Source organism: Aricia agestis, chromosome 15 (assembly GCF_905147365.1).
Source record: "Aricia agestis chromosome 15, ilAriAges1.1, whole genome shotgun sequence".
NCBI lineage: Eukaryota > Metazoa > Arthropoda > Insecta > Lepidoptera > Lycaenidae > Aricia > Aricia agestis.
The window spans coordinates 11,585,436-11,597,606 of NC_056420.1; the positions used below are offsets into that span (position 1 = coordinate 11,585,436).

A 12,171-nucleotide genomic window follows, 5' to 3' on the forward strand; every position below is an offset into this window, starting at 1 on the left:
TACAGTTATAGTTAAAGTTAGTTGGTGCAACCCAACCTAAGAACCCCATCTTTAGATTTAAATTTAAGTCAGTTACAAAATCATTTTTTTGTTATGGTGAATAACTTCTATCTTATAGCTATCATATGTGTATATTAGGTGACTCTTGCTTCTATCTGGGCGGGTCTTACAACCTAATTATTTTTTGTCTTATCTAAGGTATATTTCATCAAAGTTTGTACCCATGCTACGTACAGAACCTTTCCACCCCTCTCCCTAAAGAATGTATGGGTATTCCCTTAAGGCCCTCATACATGGGGAGACCGATTGAATCTGGTCGGAATGGCGCAGGCTAAACTAACCAGGATAATTACATATATTGCGACAGCTATGCAACAGACGTTGACAGACAGCAGCAGTCTAAAGGTACAATTCCGTGCATCGCGATCGCTCGCGGCCGCGCGGGCCCTACGACTGTCGTCGGCCGCTTGCGACAATAGTCAATGTATGAAAATGTATGACACCGCTTCCGAGGCCCGCGACAGACGCGCGCGACATTGTCATATTATATTAACTTCAAGACATGTCGTCGGCCGCGCGCGTCTGTCGCGGGCCTCAGCAGACGCGCCTTTACCAATTACCCCCGAAACTGATATGATTCCGATTTACGAGTCTAATTAGTTTTAAATTGAGCCGCAGCAGGACCGTGCGCTAGTATAAGTTCTGTCAGGAGTGGGAAAAGCCGTTGAGGTCGAATTAGTTCCAAATTGAGCCGCAGCACGATTTCGCGCTATAATATGTCGGAAGTAGCAAAAGCTTTGAGCTTGAGCTGATTCAATTCTAGATTGGATTCTGATTCTGTCCGGAGTGAGGCAGCTGATTACCTGCAGTCAAACCTGCGGTATTTTGTTTATGAATGTAACTTTGATCGACAACAGATTTTCTGCAATATCTGCTGTTAGCAGTGCAGTGGGTTTAGCACCACCAGCACTAGACTAGACTCACGCCTCTCGAAATTGCGCTCGTTTAGCTTCACCCTTAATCGCCTGTCGCAAGATACGCAATACCTTGCGGATAATTAATAGAGAGATAGCTTCTCCGTATATGGGGGCCTCTATACGCATCTTACAAATATGTTAATAATATGCCACAACCCTTACTTACATTTCCTTATCACAATCTTTGGTTTCAGTTTCTTTGATCTGAGCTTGGTCATATGCGACATAACCATAAACATACCGGGTATAGTTAAAAACAATAAATACACTCTCAAAAACGTAGGCATATGGAAAGCGAAGTTCCATTCGTTCGGTAAAGCTATGGAGAACTTGTTTGTCTCCTCAAAGTAAGGAATGTTACGTAGTACTACCATTGATTCGCAGAGAATACCGAGTGGGTACAGGGGTATCCAGATAGAGTACCGCAGCCATGTCAGCAAGTATATTTCTTTGTTGTACAGCTGGGCTATATAAAATGGATACCTGTAACAACAAGATATTTTACTAAGGTCTTATAGTACAGGTTCCCAACAATTTCTTTTAATTACTATCAAGCAATTTTTTCGTGAGTAGCTTCATTTTGATAAGACGAAGAACAATTTCCTGTGATTGCTAACAGAGATAGAAAGGATTTAGTATTTCGATTTGATGGTCCTAATATAAGGATTGTTCTATTTGTAGGACAATGTTACTCTTAAATTATATAACTATTAACCTATCAATATACAAAAAAACAGCTGGTTAGGGTTCCGTAGTCAACGAGGACTTGTTGATTACAGAATTTGTAATCAACAAGTCAATTGTAAGCGAGTTTAAAGCGATGCGTCCATTAATCTAGAGCAGTGCCGAATTCATATTTTTAATGAGACACATGTACCATCGCGGAAATTGATTTATAGCCAGTTGACAGATCCACGTCATTTGGTCGGATCATGGCGACATTCGTCAATTCAATGTCAATTGACATTGAATTGACAGATGTTGTGTTAATTGACAAAAATGAAATTGACAAAAAATTGACAATTGACACGAGACATGATCACAATTGTGATCCGCCGGCTGGGTTTGACGTAACGCGATAAGCGACCAAACTACGTAGGTCCCCCATCTGCCTAGAAATTAACTTGTCTGATAGTACTTGAATTCTGAAAATTTCTCATTGGTACACACTACACGCCTCCACCCGCGATCGAACCTGCACCCTCGTGAGTGCGAAATATAGGTCTACCTACTAGGCAACGGACGCTCGGGATCTCTACACCCCTAATCAATATCAATATCCTTCATTTGAGTCTGGTAAAATTCATACCTAATAATCTCCACGGTGCTCCATACAAGGAACAGGTAGAACACGACGGGTTTGGCGTGCATGCGCGGCTCAGCCTCTATCATAGCGAACAACACGAACGCTCGCCCGCCCACTTGCATAAACGCCATTAGTGGACTGCCCTGAAACGTTAAGAAAAGCATCTAGAGCCTTAAGGCGCTTTCCCACGTGCCACGACAAAATGCGGTAACGACTTCAGGCGCCATACATTTAGGGGGGTATTACATTATCATTTATATTGGATCATTTCTATGATCATATATAGGATTAAATATATATGATCATTTGATCATATCTGCATATTACATTATCATATTTCATTGATCCTATTTTACGTCATATGTGGTTTCAATAGCCAATGGAGAGCGCTAACGTTGACAGATATTGACGTCAGGGTTACTAGATCTCAGAGAATTCGATTTGTCAAAAGACATTGTCATTTTTAATATGGCTTGTTTTTTGTTATTTCAGCAAAATTATCCAAGTATATAATTAGAAAAATAATTACATTACATTATTTGAAATATATTAACGAACAAGAAATTAAAAACTCTTTTTTATATTAAATAACTGGCATCACCTATTTCTATGACCGTATTGGATCCAATCTCTTAGTAAATGTCAAAAATCTATGATCAAGGAGGAAATGAATCATATGTCTATATTACATTATCCAATATAATTGACTCAATGATCTCGGATCCAATATATATGATAATCTAATATCCCCCAGTACATTTCTATATACCGTTTTCACACGCAACGACACCGCACAGCACGACACACGATTTTTAGATAAAAATCTTAAATATGTATAGTATAAAAATATTAATTTATATTTCCGTTGTCTGGTACCCGTAACACAAGTCCTTCAGGTACTTAGCACGAGGCCAGACTGACATGGTGTGAAGCGTCCATAGATTATTTTTTTTACATTTTAATAGCAAAATTTTCATAAATATTGTATATATTTGACGTGGGAGAGCCATGCTTCGGCACGAATGGACCGGCTCGACCGGAGAGATACCACGTCCTCACAGAAAAACGGCGTGAAACAGCGATTCCGCTGTGTTTCGCCGAGTAAGTGAGTTTACCGGAGGCCCAATCCCCTACCCTTTTCCTTTCCCTACCCTCCCCTATTTCCTTCCGTACCCTCCCCTATTCCCTTCCCTACCCTCCCCTATTACCCCTTAGAAGGCCGGCAACGCACCTGCAGCTCTTCTGATGCTGCGAGTGTCCATGGGCGACGGAAGTTGCTTTCCATCAGGTGACCAGTTTGCTCGTTTGCCCCCTTATTTCAATTTTTAAAAATTAAAAAAAAAAAAAAAATTACATGTTCCCTATTGTAATAGTTGTGGATTTTTATTCAGGTGTGATGTGTGTAAATATAATTAAAAAAATATATATACACACGCACGAAAATTGACTTGCAAAAACGTGATACTCACCTAAACCTTTGGACACCAGTGTGAAAACCTATAGGCAAAAAAAAAACTAATGCCTAATATCTCAGTCACAGAATAAGATTGCCTATTCAATATTCATTTATCATACTTGATTCATTGTCGCAAACTAACCTGTTATTTCAAGTTAACAAACAACTTACCTTAGTATATCCGAACATGGGATGCATAACTTCCAAAAACATCATTAGCTGGAGGAACTTCATAGCAGACCCAACATGCTCGTACGTGGTAGGCACAGATTCATACTCCAACTTGGCGTACCTCACTCCCATCACAGCGAGGATATACATAAATCCGATGAATTGGAATAGATTGTATATCACTAGGTACACTTTTTTCAAGTCTTCTGGAAATAATTTTCAGTAAGAAACATTTGATAGCAACAAACAGGTAAACAGATATAGACTAACTACCAGTTAGTGCACAACAGACACGAATTTAATCTTGTTTTTACTAAATAGAAACAAGTAAGGAAAATATGGTGTTGAAAACTTGTTTACGTAGTTATATTATTACATTGCTAGAAAGTAGAAACTATGAAAAACTTCAACCATAATACAATATACCTTTCCTGTAGCCAATTTCCTCCTTCTGCAACATATCGTACATGCCAGGGTAGTCTTTCATCACATCCCGTGTCTCATCCTCGCTGTCACAATCCTCTGACTTCCACAGGTCAAAGTTTATCTAAAATTTTATAATTTTATTTTATTTTAAGATACATGGAAAACTTACAGCTATTGTTACAATGAGATTAAAAAAAAACGGAATACATAATAAGGAGCCAATTAGTATAATAATAATAATACCTAGTACTACTGCAACACAATTTACATTTTAGACAAGAATATCAGTTATTTTTTTATTTTTTTTTATTAAATAAGGGGGCAAACGAGCAAACGGGTCACCTGATGGTAAGCAACTACCGTCGCCCATGGACACTCGCAACATCAGAAGAGCTGCAGGTGCGTTGCCGGCCTTTTAAGAGGGTATACGCTCTTTTCTTGAAGGTTTGCAGGTCGTATCGGTCCGGAAATACTGCTGGTGACAGTTCATTCCAGAGTTTTACAGTGCGCGGCAGAAAGTTACGCGAAAAACGCACTGTGGAAGACTGCCACTCATCAAGGTGATGAGGATGGTATGTTTTTCGCGTGGGACGATAGCGAAAAGTTGCAGGTGGTATGATTCCGAACAATTCCTCAGAGCACTCCCCGTGATACAACCGATAGAGGATGCAGAGTGAAGCAACATCTCGGCGTAATTCCAGGGGGTCCAAGCTATTTGAAACACTATGGCAGTCAACAATTCGAGCAGCCCTTCGTTGGATACGATCCAGAGGGAGCAGTTGGTATTTTGGCGCCCCTGCCCAGAGATGAGAACAGTATTCCATATGAGGCCGAACCTGCGCCTTGTAGAGTTGTAGGCGTTGGTCCGGACTGAAGTACTGTCTCGCTCTGTTAAGAACGCCAAGCTTCTTCGAGGCTAATTTGGCCTTACCCTCAAGATGATATCGGAACTGGACTTCGCTCGATATGTTGACGCCAAGTATCTCAATGCTAGGGGAGATGGTTAAAGATGTGCCCTCGAAACGAGGATAAACGACCATTGGTGACTTTTTAGTGGTGAACGCGCAGACTTGTGTCTTGGCGGGGTTGAATTGGACTAAGTTACGTCTACCCCATTCAGAGACCTTCTCCAATGAATTCTCCACCTTAGACACAAGTTCGTTTCGACTCTCAGTGACATTTTGCCGAGAAATATTAGGGGAGCCGGTATATAAAGCATCACCTGTACTATCATCCGCATAGCAATGAATGCCTTTGGTTTGTAACATGTCATTGATATGCAGTATGAATAGAGTAGGCGATAGCACACAGCCCTGAGGGACACCAGCATTAACAGACTGAGTTTCCGAGCATTCGCCGTCAAATACGACCTTTATGCTTCTGTCTGCTAAGAAACTAGTGACCCACTTACATAATTTCTCGGGCAGCCCGTATGATGGAAGCTTTGATAGCAGCGCTTTATGCCAAACCCGATCGAAGGCCTTCGCAATGTCCAAACTAACAGCCAATGCCTCTCCCTTCGACTCAATTGCCTGAGCCCAACGATGAGTCAGGTATGCCAAGAGATCACCAGCCGAGCGACCCTTACGGAACCCGTATTGTTTGTCGCTTAGCAATCCCTGGCCGTCCAAGTATCGAAGAAGCTGGCTATTGATAATGGATTCCATTATCTTCGAGAAGAGAGAGGTTATAGCGATTGGTCTGTAGTTGGAAGGATTTGAGCGATCACCTTTTTTGGGGATCGGGTGCACCAAGGCTGTCTTCCAGGAAGCCGGGACTATGCCAGTGGAATAGGAGAGCCGAAAAAGACGCGTCAAGACCGGAGCCAACTCTGGAGCACACTTTTTCAACACAATAGGCGGGATTCCGTCAGGCCCACTCGACTTTTGGATATCAAGAGAACAGAGGGCTTTTCGCACTGAGCGCTGATGAAACCTTTTTTTTAGTTTTTTTAGCTGATGAAAAATTTTTTTAGTGTTATCTTATTTCTTACATTACAGTATTTCATACAGAGGAGATAAACAACTTAAAGATATTTAAAGGTTAGTGAGAAATCTGGCACCATTTTTTAGGGTTCCGTAGCCAAAGGGTAAAAACGGGACCCTATTACTATGACTTTGATGTCTGTCTCCAGGCTGTATCTCAAGAACCGCTACACCTAGACTTCTGAAATTTTCAGTTTGTGTAATTGTATATAGCTGTTGCCGCTATAACAACAAATACTAAAAACAAAATAAATTAAATATTTAAGGGGGCACCATCCCATACAACAAATCATGTGATTTTTTTTGCTATTTTTTGCTCTATATCAATAATGACAACAGGTAGGCACTTGATATGTTCACAAAATACTCAATTGTATTTATACTTTAATAATTGATACTAAAATTAAAGTAAACTTAATAATTAAGGGGGGCTTCCATACAAAAAACACATTTTTTGGCTATTTTTGCTCTGTAATAGTACGGAACCCTTCGTGCGCGAGTCCAACTCGCAAGTTATATGCTACGAACTGAGACATAGGACATTTTAAATTTTTTATTTTAATTTCAATGTGCTAATAGCAAATTATTGGGCTTTTGAAACAACTTACCTTTACCCATGCTGGTTTCTGTGGTTGTGCCGTCAGCCGGGGCCACCAAGCTGCCTTTTCCTTTGACATGATCACATCCACTCTATTATCAAAGATTCTGACCATAGCCCCATCATTGTTCTCACCCTGAAATATGAAAATATAATACTTATAATATTAGGTTAAGCAAATATGTACTTATTTTACTTCTTAATCCTTCCATGGCGGATTCATGGAAATGCTATTGTATTCATTGTTGTCGCGATCACTGGTGCTCTTATGGGGCTTGAGGAATAAGTAAGTCAGTTATTTTTATATTATACTCTTACAAAAAATGATACTTCATTTAAAATATCATTTTACATTTTACATTGGTCTGGAAGTTTGATTTAAAATTGTTTATAATATTATCAAAATTGTATATTTGTGTAATGTATAGTTAGGTCATAATGGGATCTTCTTTGTCATACCACCATGAGAACACAATTTCAATTTAATCCTTCGATCGTGGATTCTTGGAAATCTATTGTTATTATATTGTTGTCGAGATCACCGGTGATGTTATGGGGCTTGATTTCTATTCATCTTAATAAAATTGTAATATGTAAACTTGTGCTCGGACTTGGATTCTAAGTAGTTATGACCCTAAATTATAATTAAGGTGATCTTTAAAAACAATAGAAGTCATTTACACTAAGTAAGTACCTTAGGAAATTATTTTTTGCAATAAACAAAATGTTACATAAAGAGGTCCCTTTCTCTTTGGCTGTCTCTTTTTCTAGAATATATTTAAAGTCTCAAAATCTAGTTGGCTCAATTCAATGCTACTCAATAATTGCTAATACATGTTTCAACATGATATTATTGTGGGGATTTTGAGAGACAAATACTATTTTAAATTGTTTAGCATTGTACAAAATATTGAATCTTTCAACAAATGTTATTGAGCCCCTCCGAAATTAAAGCTTGGCTACGCCTGTGTACTTGTAGTGTACTTACAGATTTAACAGGCGAAAATAAATCCAGGCTAAATTCATATTGGCTTTCTCCATGGGCTCCTACACCTTTAGCAGCAAACTTGATGGTGTTATCTACTACTGAAATGTCCGGCTTAGCAACGTTCTTCAAATCTATCTTGAGCGATACGGCTTTATCAGTTTGAGCCCAGTAAACAAATGGACTTGGTACCGTCATTTCAACCGGCTATTTTTATGTAATATTCGTCTCCTGAAAGTATTAAGTTTTTTTTTGTTATTTTTAGAGGAGCTTTGTCATCTACCAACATTTATTGTTTGAATAACATGCAAAGTTACTTGAATTTTATAAAAAAAAAACTGCACCACGGTCCACGAAAACATGAAAGTTATACCTAATTAATGCATACAAACAAATACATACAAAAATATTATTAAATTTGAAAATACTCTTTTTAAGGAAAATTTACCTGCGTATTATTATTTAATGTTTATAATTTAATTATTTTTGTCTCTATTTTCCAATTTCCACAAAATTCTTGTTGCGGAGTGGTTGTGGACTTCTTCTTCTTCTTTATAAATGGCCTCTTTTGAGGAATAGCCAAATGCCAATGTCAGTTTCGGAATGCGGGCTACGGCTGTCACTTCTACTTGTCAAATGTATTTCTTCTTCTTCGTCCATAATCCATTTATAATTTATGATAGGTAATATTTCGATGAAGAAGTAGGGTAAAATCATAGACTTAATATAGCATTATAGGTTTATGGGTAAAATCATAGACTTAATGGCTGCGTTCCAGAAGACGTTAATTTTGACCAAAACGCTCAAAACGTCCCCTTCTGCCGTTCCATTTGACGACCGCGGTCGTGTTGATCGCGGCTATGACGTCACTCATGACGTCATCATTTTCGCTCTAAACGACCCTCGATGAAGATGGGTCAAAGTGGTCGTTCTAGTTTTTTTTTTAATTTTAACGTAACTATATCGCGAAAGCCATGTTCGGAAAGTTTTCACGACAGAGTAGAGACAAAAAACTTTATATTATTTCATTACAAATAATATTTTAATTGAAATATGTATATTAAATGAAATAACATTTTATGAAATATTTTGATTGGAAAATAAATTGTTTTAAATGAAAGGTCAAATGATTTCTTATAAAATATAATACTAATTTTCATCTCTCCTATACCTGTTGACCTCGTACTTGACTAAGCATTACGCGGTATTGTTACCTAACGTTTATAATATGTGACAATAGTCAATATTCAACGTATGTGGTTTTGTTATTAAAATATGATTCAATGTGAAAACTCAAATACATATACTTATGTAATAAAAGTTTAACTATATTAAAATATTAAAAAATGTAATACTAAAAACGAAACAAATATAATATTATGTATTTTATTTGTAAAATAAATGTAACTATAAACAATTACTTTTATTTACGACTTGAAGAAAAGGATCGTAATATCCAAGTTCGGTTCAATGTACCTATGTATAAAAAAAAATTATAGTTCTTTTTTTAAACTTTTCTCAAAACGCTCAAAACGATCCATAATCCGTTCCACTTGGGTTTGTATCACTGACGCTCACATGCTAGTGGAACGGGAAAAACTACAGTCTTGAGCGTTAGCGTTTCAACGTCATCTGGAACGTAGGGAATATATACTGTAAAATACCATTCATTAGAATTTTTCACTTTATAATTTGATCGTAAAAATAAAAGTTTGTGGTTTTTATGCGACGTAAATAATAATGGTATTAATATTGAGGAGCATTCGCGTTACAATAAAAATAGAGTATTTTTTATCAGGTTGCGGTGTAACCAAAATAAAACATCTAGTTTCGTCGCCATGGTCATCGCGTGCGCATATTATACTAGTAATCTGTGGCGTGCGCCTTGGTTTTGCAAATGAAAAGAAAAAATTAAGAATCATGCTAGTTTTTAAATTACTTTTTATGATACACATTGCGTACGTTATTATAAACGTGTTATTGTATAAATAAACATCTATTACGTATGTTACCCCTTACCCTTTTCGTTTATGTTTTATTAGGAAATCCCTGGATTGTGTAGTATGTTCCTATTATTTTTGTTTCCGAAGTAGGCAAATGGCAAGCCTCTAGTTTATATTTCATTCAAGAACCTGTGGGATCTATTTCACTTCCTAAAAGATACCTACTATTAGCGCGCAATCGTTATGTGCATGGCAAGAAGGGCCTTAACCTTGCAGTGGCCCTTCTTTTATATTGATTTAACATTTTAATAGCAAAATTTTCATAAATATTATATTTGCATGTTCCCTATTGCCATGCACGTAACGATTGCGCGCTAACAGGGATTTCCCCGCGACACCGTTTTGTTTTAAGCAGTTTTCAGGAGGGAGGGGGGGCTTGGGGAGGCCCATCCCTCCCAAGATTCGACCGGTGCCGAAGCTCGCTAAAAATTGAATTAAGGCGAGGATAAACCCCAATTTGTTATTCCGTGACTCCCGGTTTACCTAGTTCCAATATAATAACGAAGTGTTAAAAAATATGAGATATAAAGCACAATATTCAAAATACCTTAAACCATAAACATTTTAATAAAACGTAATACTTTGGCTGTAATTAATTTACGTATTAACTAGGATAATTGTACATTTTATTTGAATAAATTGTTAGTAAATCTATATTAAAAATTCTTTAACCGAACAATTTTGTTTCTTAATATTTATTTCCAAAGATATTTAAAAAAAACATGAAAAATAGAGAAGATCCGCCCGAGAACCTATAGTTTTATGCTAAGCTGAAATGAATCTTATTGCGATGCGTATACGCTTGGTCTTTGGTTGTGTGCAAGGTTATCGTTTTTGATTGAGATTAATCCCCGCCTTAAAGGAAAAATTTTTAGGAAAGGACTATGAGAAGAAACGTCCCCACCAACCAACAGAGCAGAAACAGGTGTCATTCGAAAGATCTACTAGAATAGAGAATTTTTTACTATGGCGACATCTGTCAAATACGTGGGGTTACAGTGCAATTCCATCAAACTTGGCGCGGCGTCGTCATCGTGCCATGACACGACGCGACGCTGCCACTCTGACACGGTGCGACGCCGCACAGTGTCCCGGTGAAGCGAACGGTACACCGCGCGCCCCTATTCAGGGTGAAACTTCCGAAAAATGGCGTTCCAAACTTAAACGAGGCATGTGAAATACCTATCAAACAAAGTCGCGTAGTGGAAATATTGTCAGATTTCAATCAAAGAACCACGGGGCGGCGCACTGTTCGTGGCACCGGAAGTCGGAACACGCGTCACGTGTCACGGTGGCGGCGTCGTATCGTGGCACGGTAACGATGCCGCGCCGTGTTTGATGGTGACGCGGCCTTAGCTTTTGTAATAATATATTGTTTTTATTTTATTTTTTCTCTTTTACATAATATGCATTTCCTTAATGTTTAAAGAAATAATGTTAAAATATGGAGATCATATTAATATTATTGTCTTCAATTAAATCGTCATTTGTTTGTAAGTACATGAAATTAAAAACCAGCACAGTGCGTATCGGGTCACGCGCAATATAGGGCTCTGTAGTACCGCTAGTTTTTGATAATTTTTGTATCGTCAATGAATGTACATTTGTAACGTGTTTTTCACCACCAACAATACCATTTCTCAATAAGTTTTCTTAGCCGTGATAGTTTTCCTTTAAAATCAGCATTATATCTTCTACTCCCGCGAATTTTTCCACATTTCCAGAAGCAACCTGAGCTAAACAGCTAAATCTAAGCCTGAAACCTGAGCTAAAACAATTTGAGCTAGTGGAAGGGGGGGACACTGGACTCTAACGATTTTTTCCACTTTAAAACTTCATATTTCACAAGTGGATCCCTAAATCGGAAAATGATCTTTGAATACTCTGAATAATATTTTTTAAAAACGTACCCAACGACAACCCACACGATAGGATGGACGTGGTAAAAAAAAAAACCCCGGCTTGATGTGTATGGAGAGCTACCATAAAAAATATATTTTATATACCATTTTGTCGCCATCATTAAGATAATATGCATACATGCCTAAATACAGCTTTGTAGGCTCTATAGTCTCTGAGAAAAACCGCGGACAGACGGACAGACACACAGACGGACGGACAGATCGAAACTATAAGGGTTCCTTGTTGACTACGGAACCCTGATATGCTTTTTGTTTTTAGAAAAAAAGTATTTTTTTGTTCAAAAATAAACACCTTTTTCTTTGGAGAAAAGTTTATTTTTTTAATAAACCCCATTGATTTTG

At 37.8% G+C, this 12,171-nt stretch overlaps 1 protein-coding gene across 2 annotated transcripts; it reads right to left on the reverse strand.

The window, feature by feature from the left end:
* Positions 1–8,444, reverse strand: LOC121734229 (very-long-chain (3R)-3-hydroxyacyl-CoA dehydratase). 2 transcript variants are annotated; one of them, XM_042124710.1, is made up of 7 exons: positions 8,353–8,444; positions 7,908–8,138; positions 6,930–7,055; positions 4,337–4,457; positions 3,911–4,113; positions 2,287–2,426; positions 1–1,460 (listed from the first exon to the last, which is right to left on the reverse strand). In XM_042124710.1, exons 2-7 carry the CDS (start codon positions 8,100–8,102, stop codon positions 1,136–1,138), a joined length of 1,110 nt encoding a protein of 369 aa, XP_041980644.1. In that variant the 5' UTR covers positions 8,103–8,138; positions 8,353–8,444; the 3' UTR covers positions 1–1,135. The 2 variants fall into 2 exon arrangements, with proteins under 2 accessions (XP_041980644.1, XP_041980643.1); XM_042124709.1 differs by having other exon boundaries at positions 3,911–4,116.
* Positions 8,445–12,171: the final 3,727 nt, after the last annotated feature.

Coding starts and splice junctions, on each gene's coding strand:
- LOC121734229 (XM_042124709.1), bottom strand. CDS start 8,102: ATGACGGTACCAAGTCCATTTGTTTACTGGGCTCAAACTGATAAAGCC. Junction 7,056..7,907: donor TATTTTCGCCTGTTAAATCT/GTAAGTACACTA, acceptor TTCATATTTCAG/GGTGAGAACAATGATGGGGC. Junction 2,427..3,910: donor CCATGTTCGGATATACTAAG/GTAAGTTGTTTG, acceptor TTAACGTTTCAG/GGCAGTCCACTAATGGCGTT.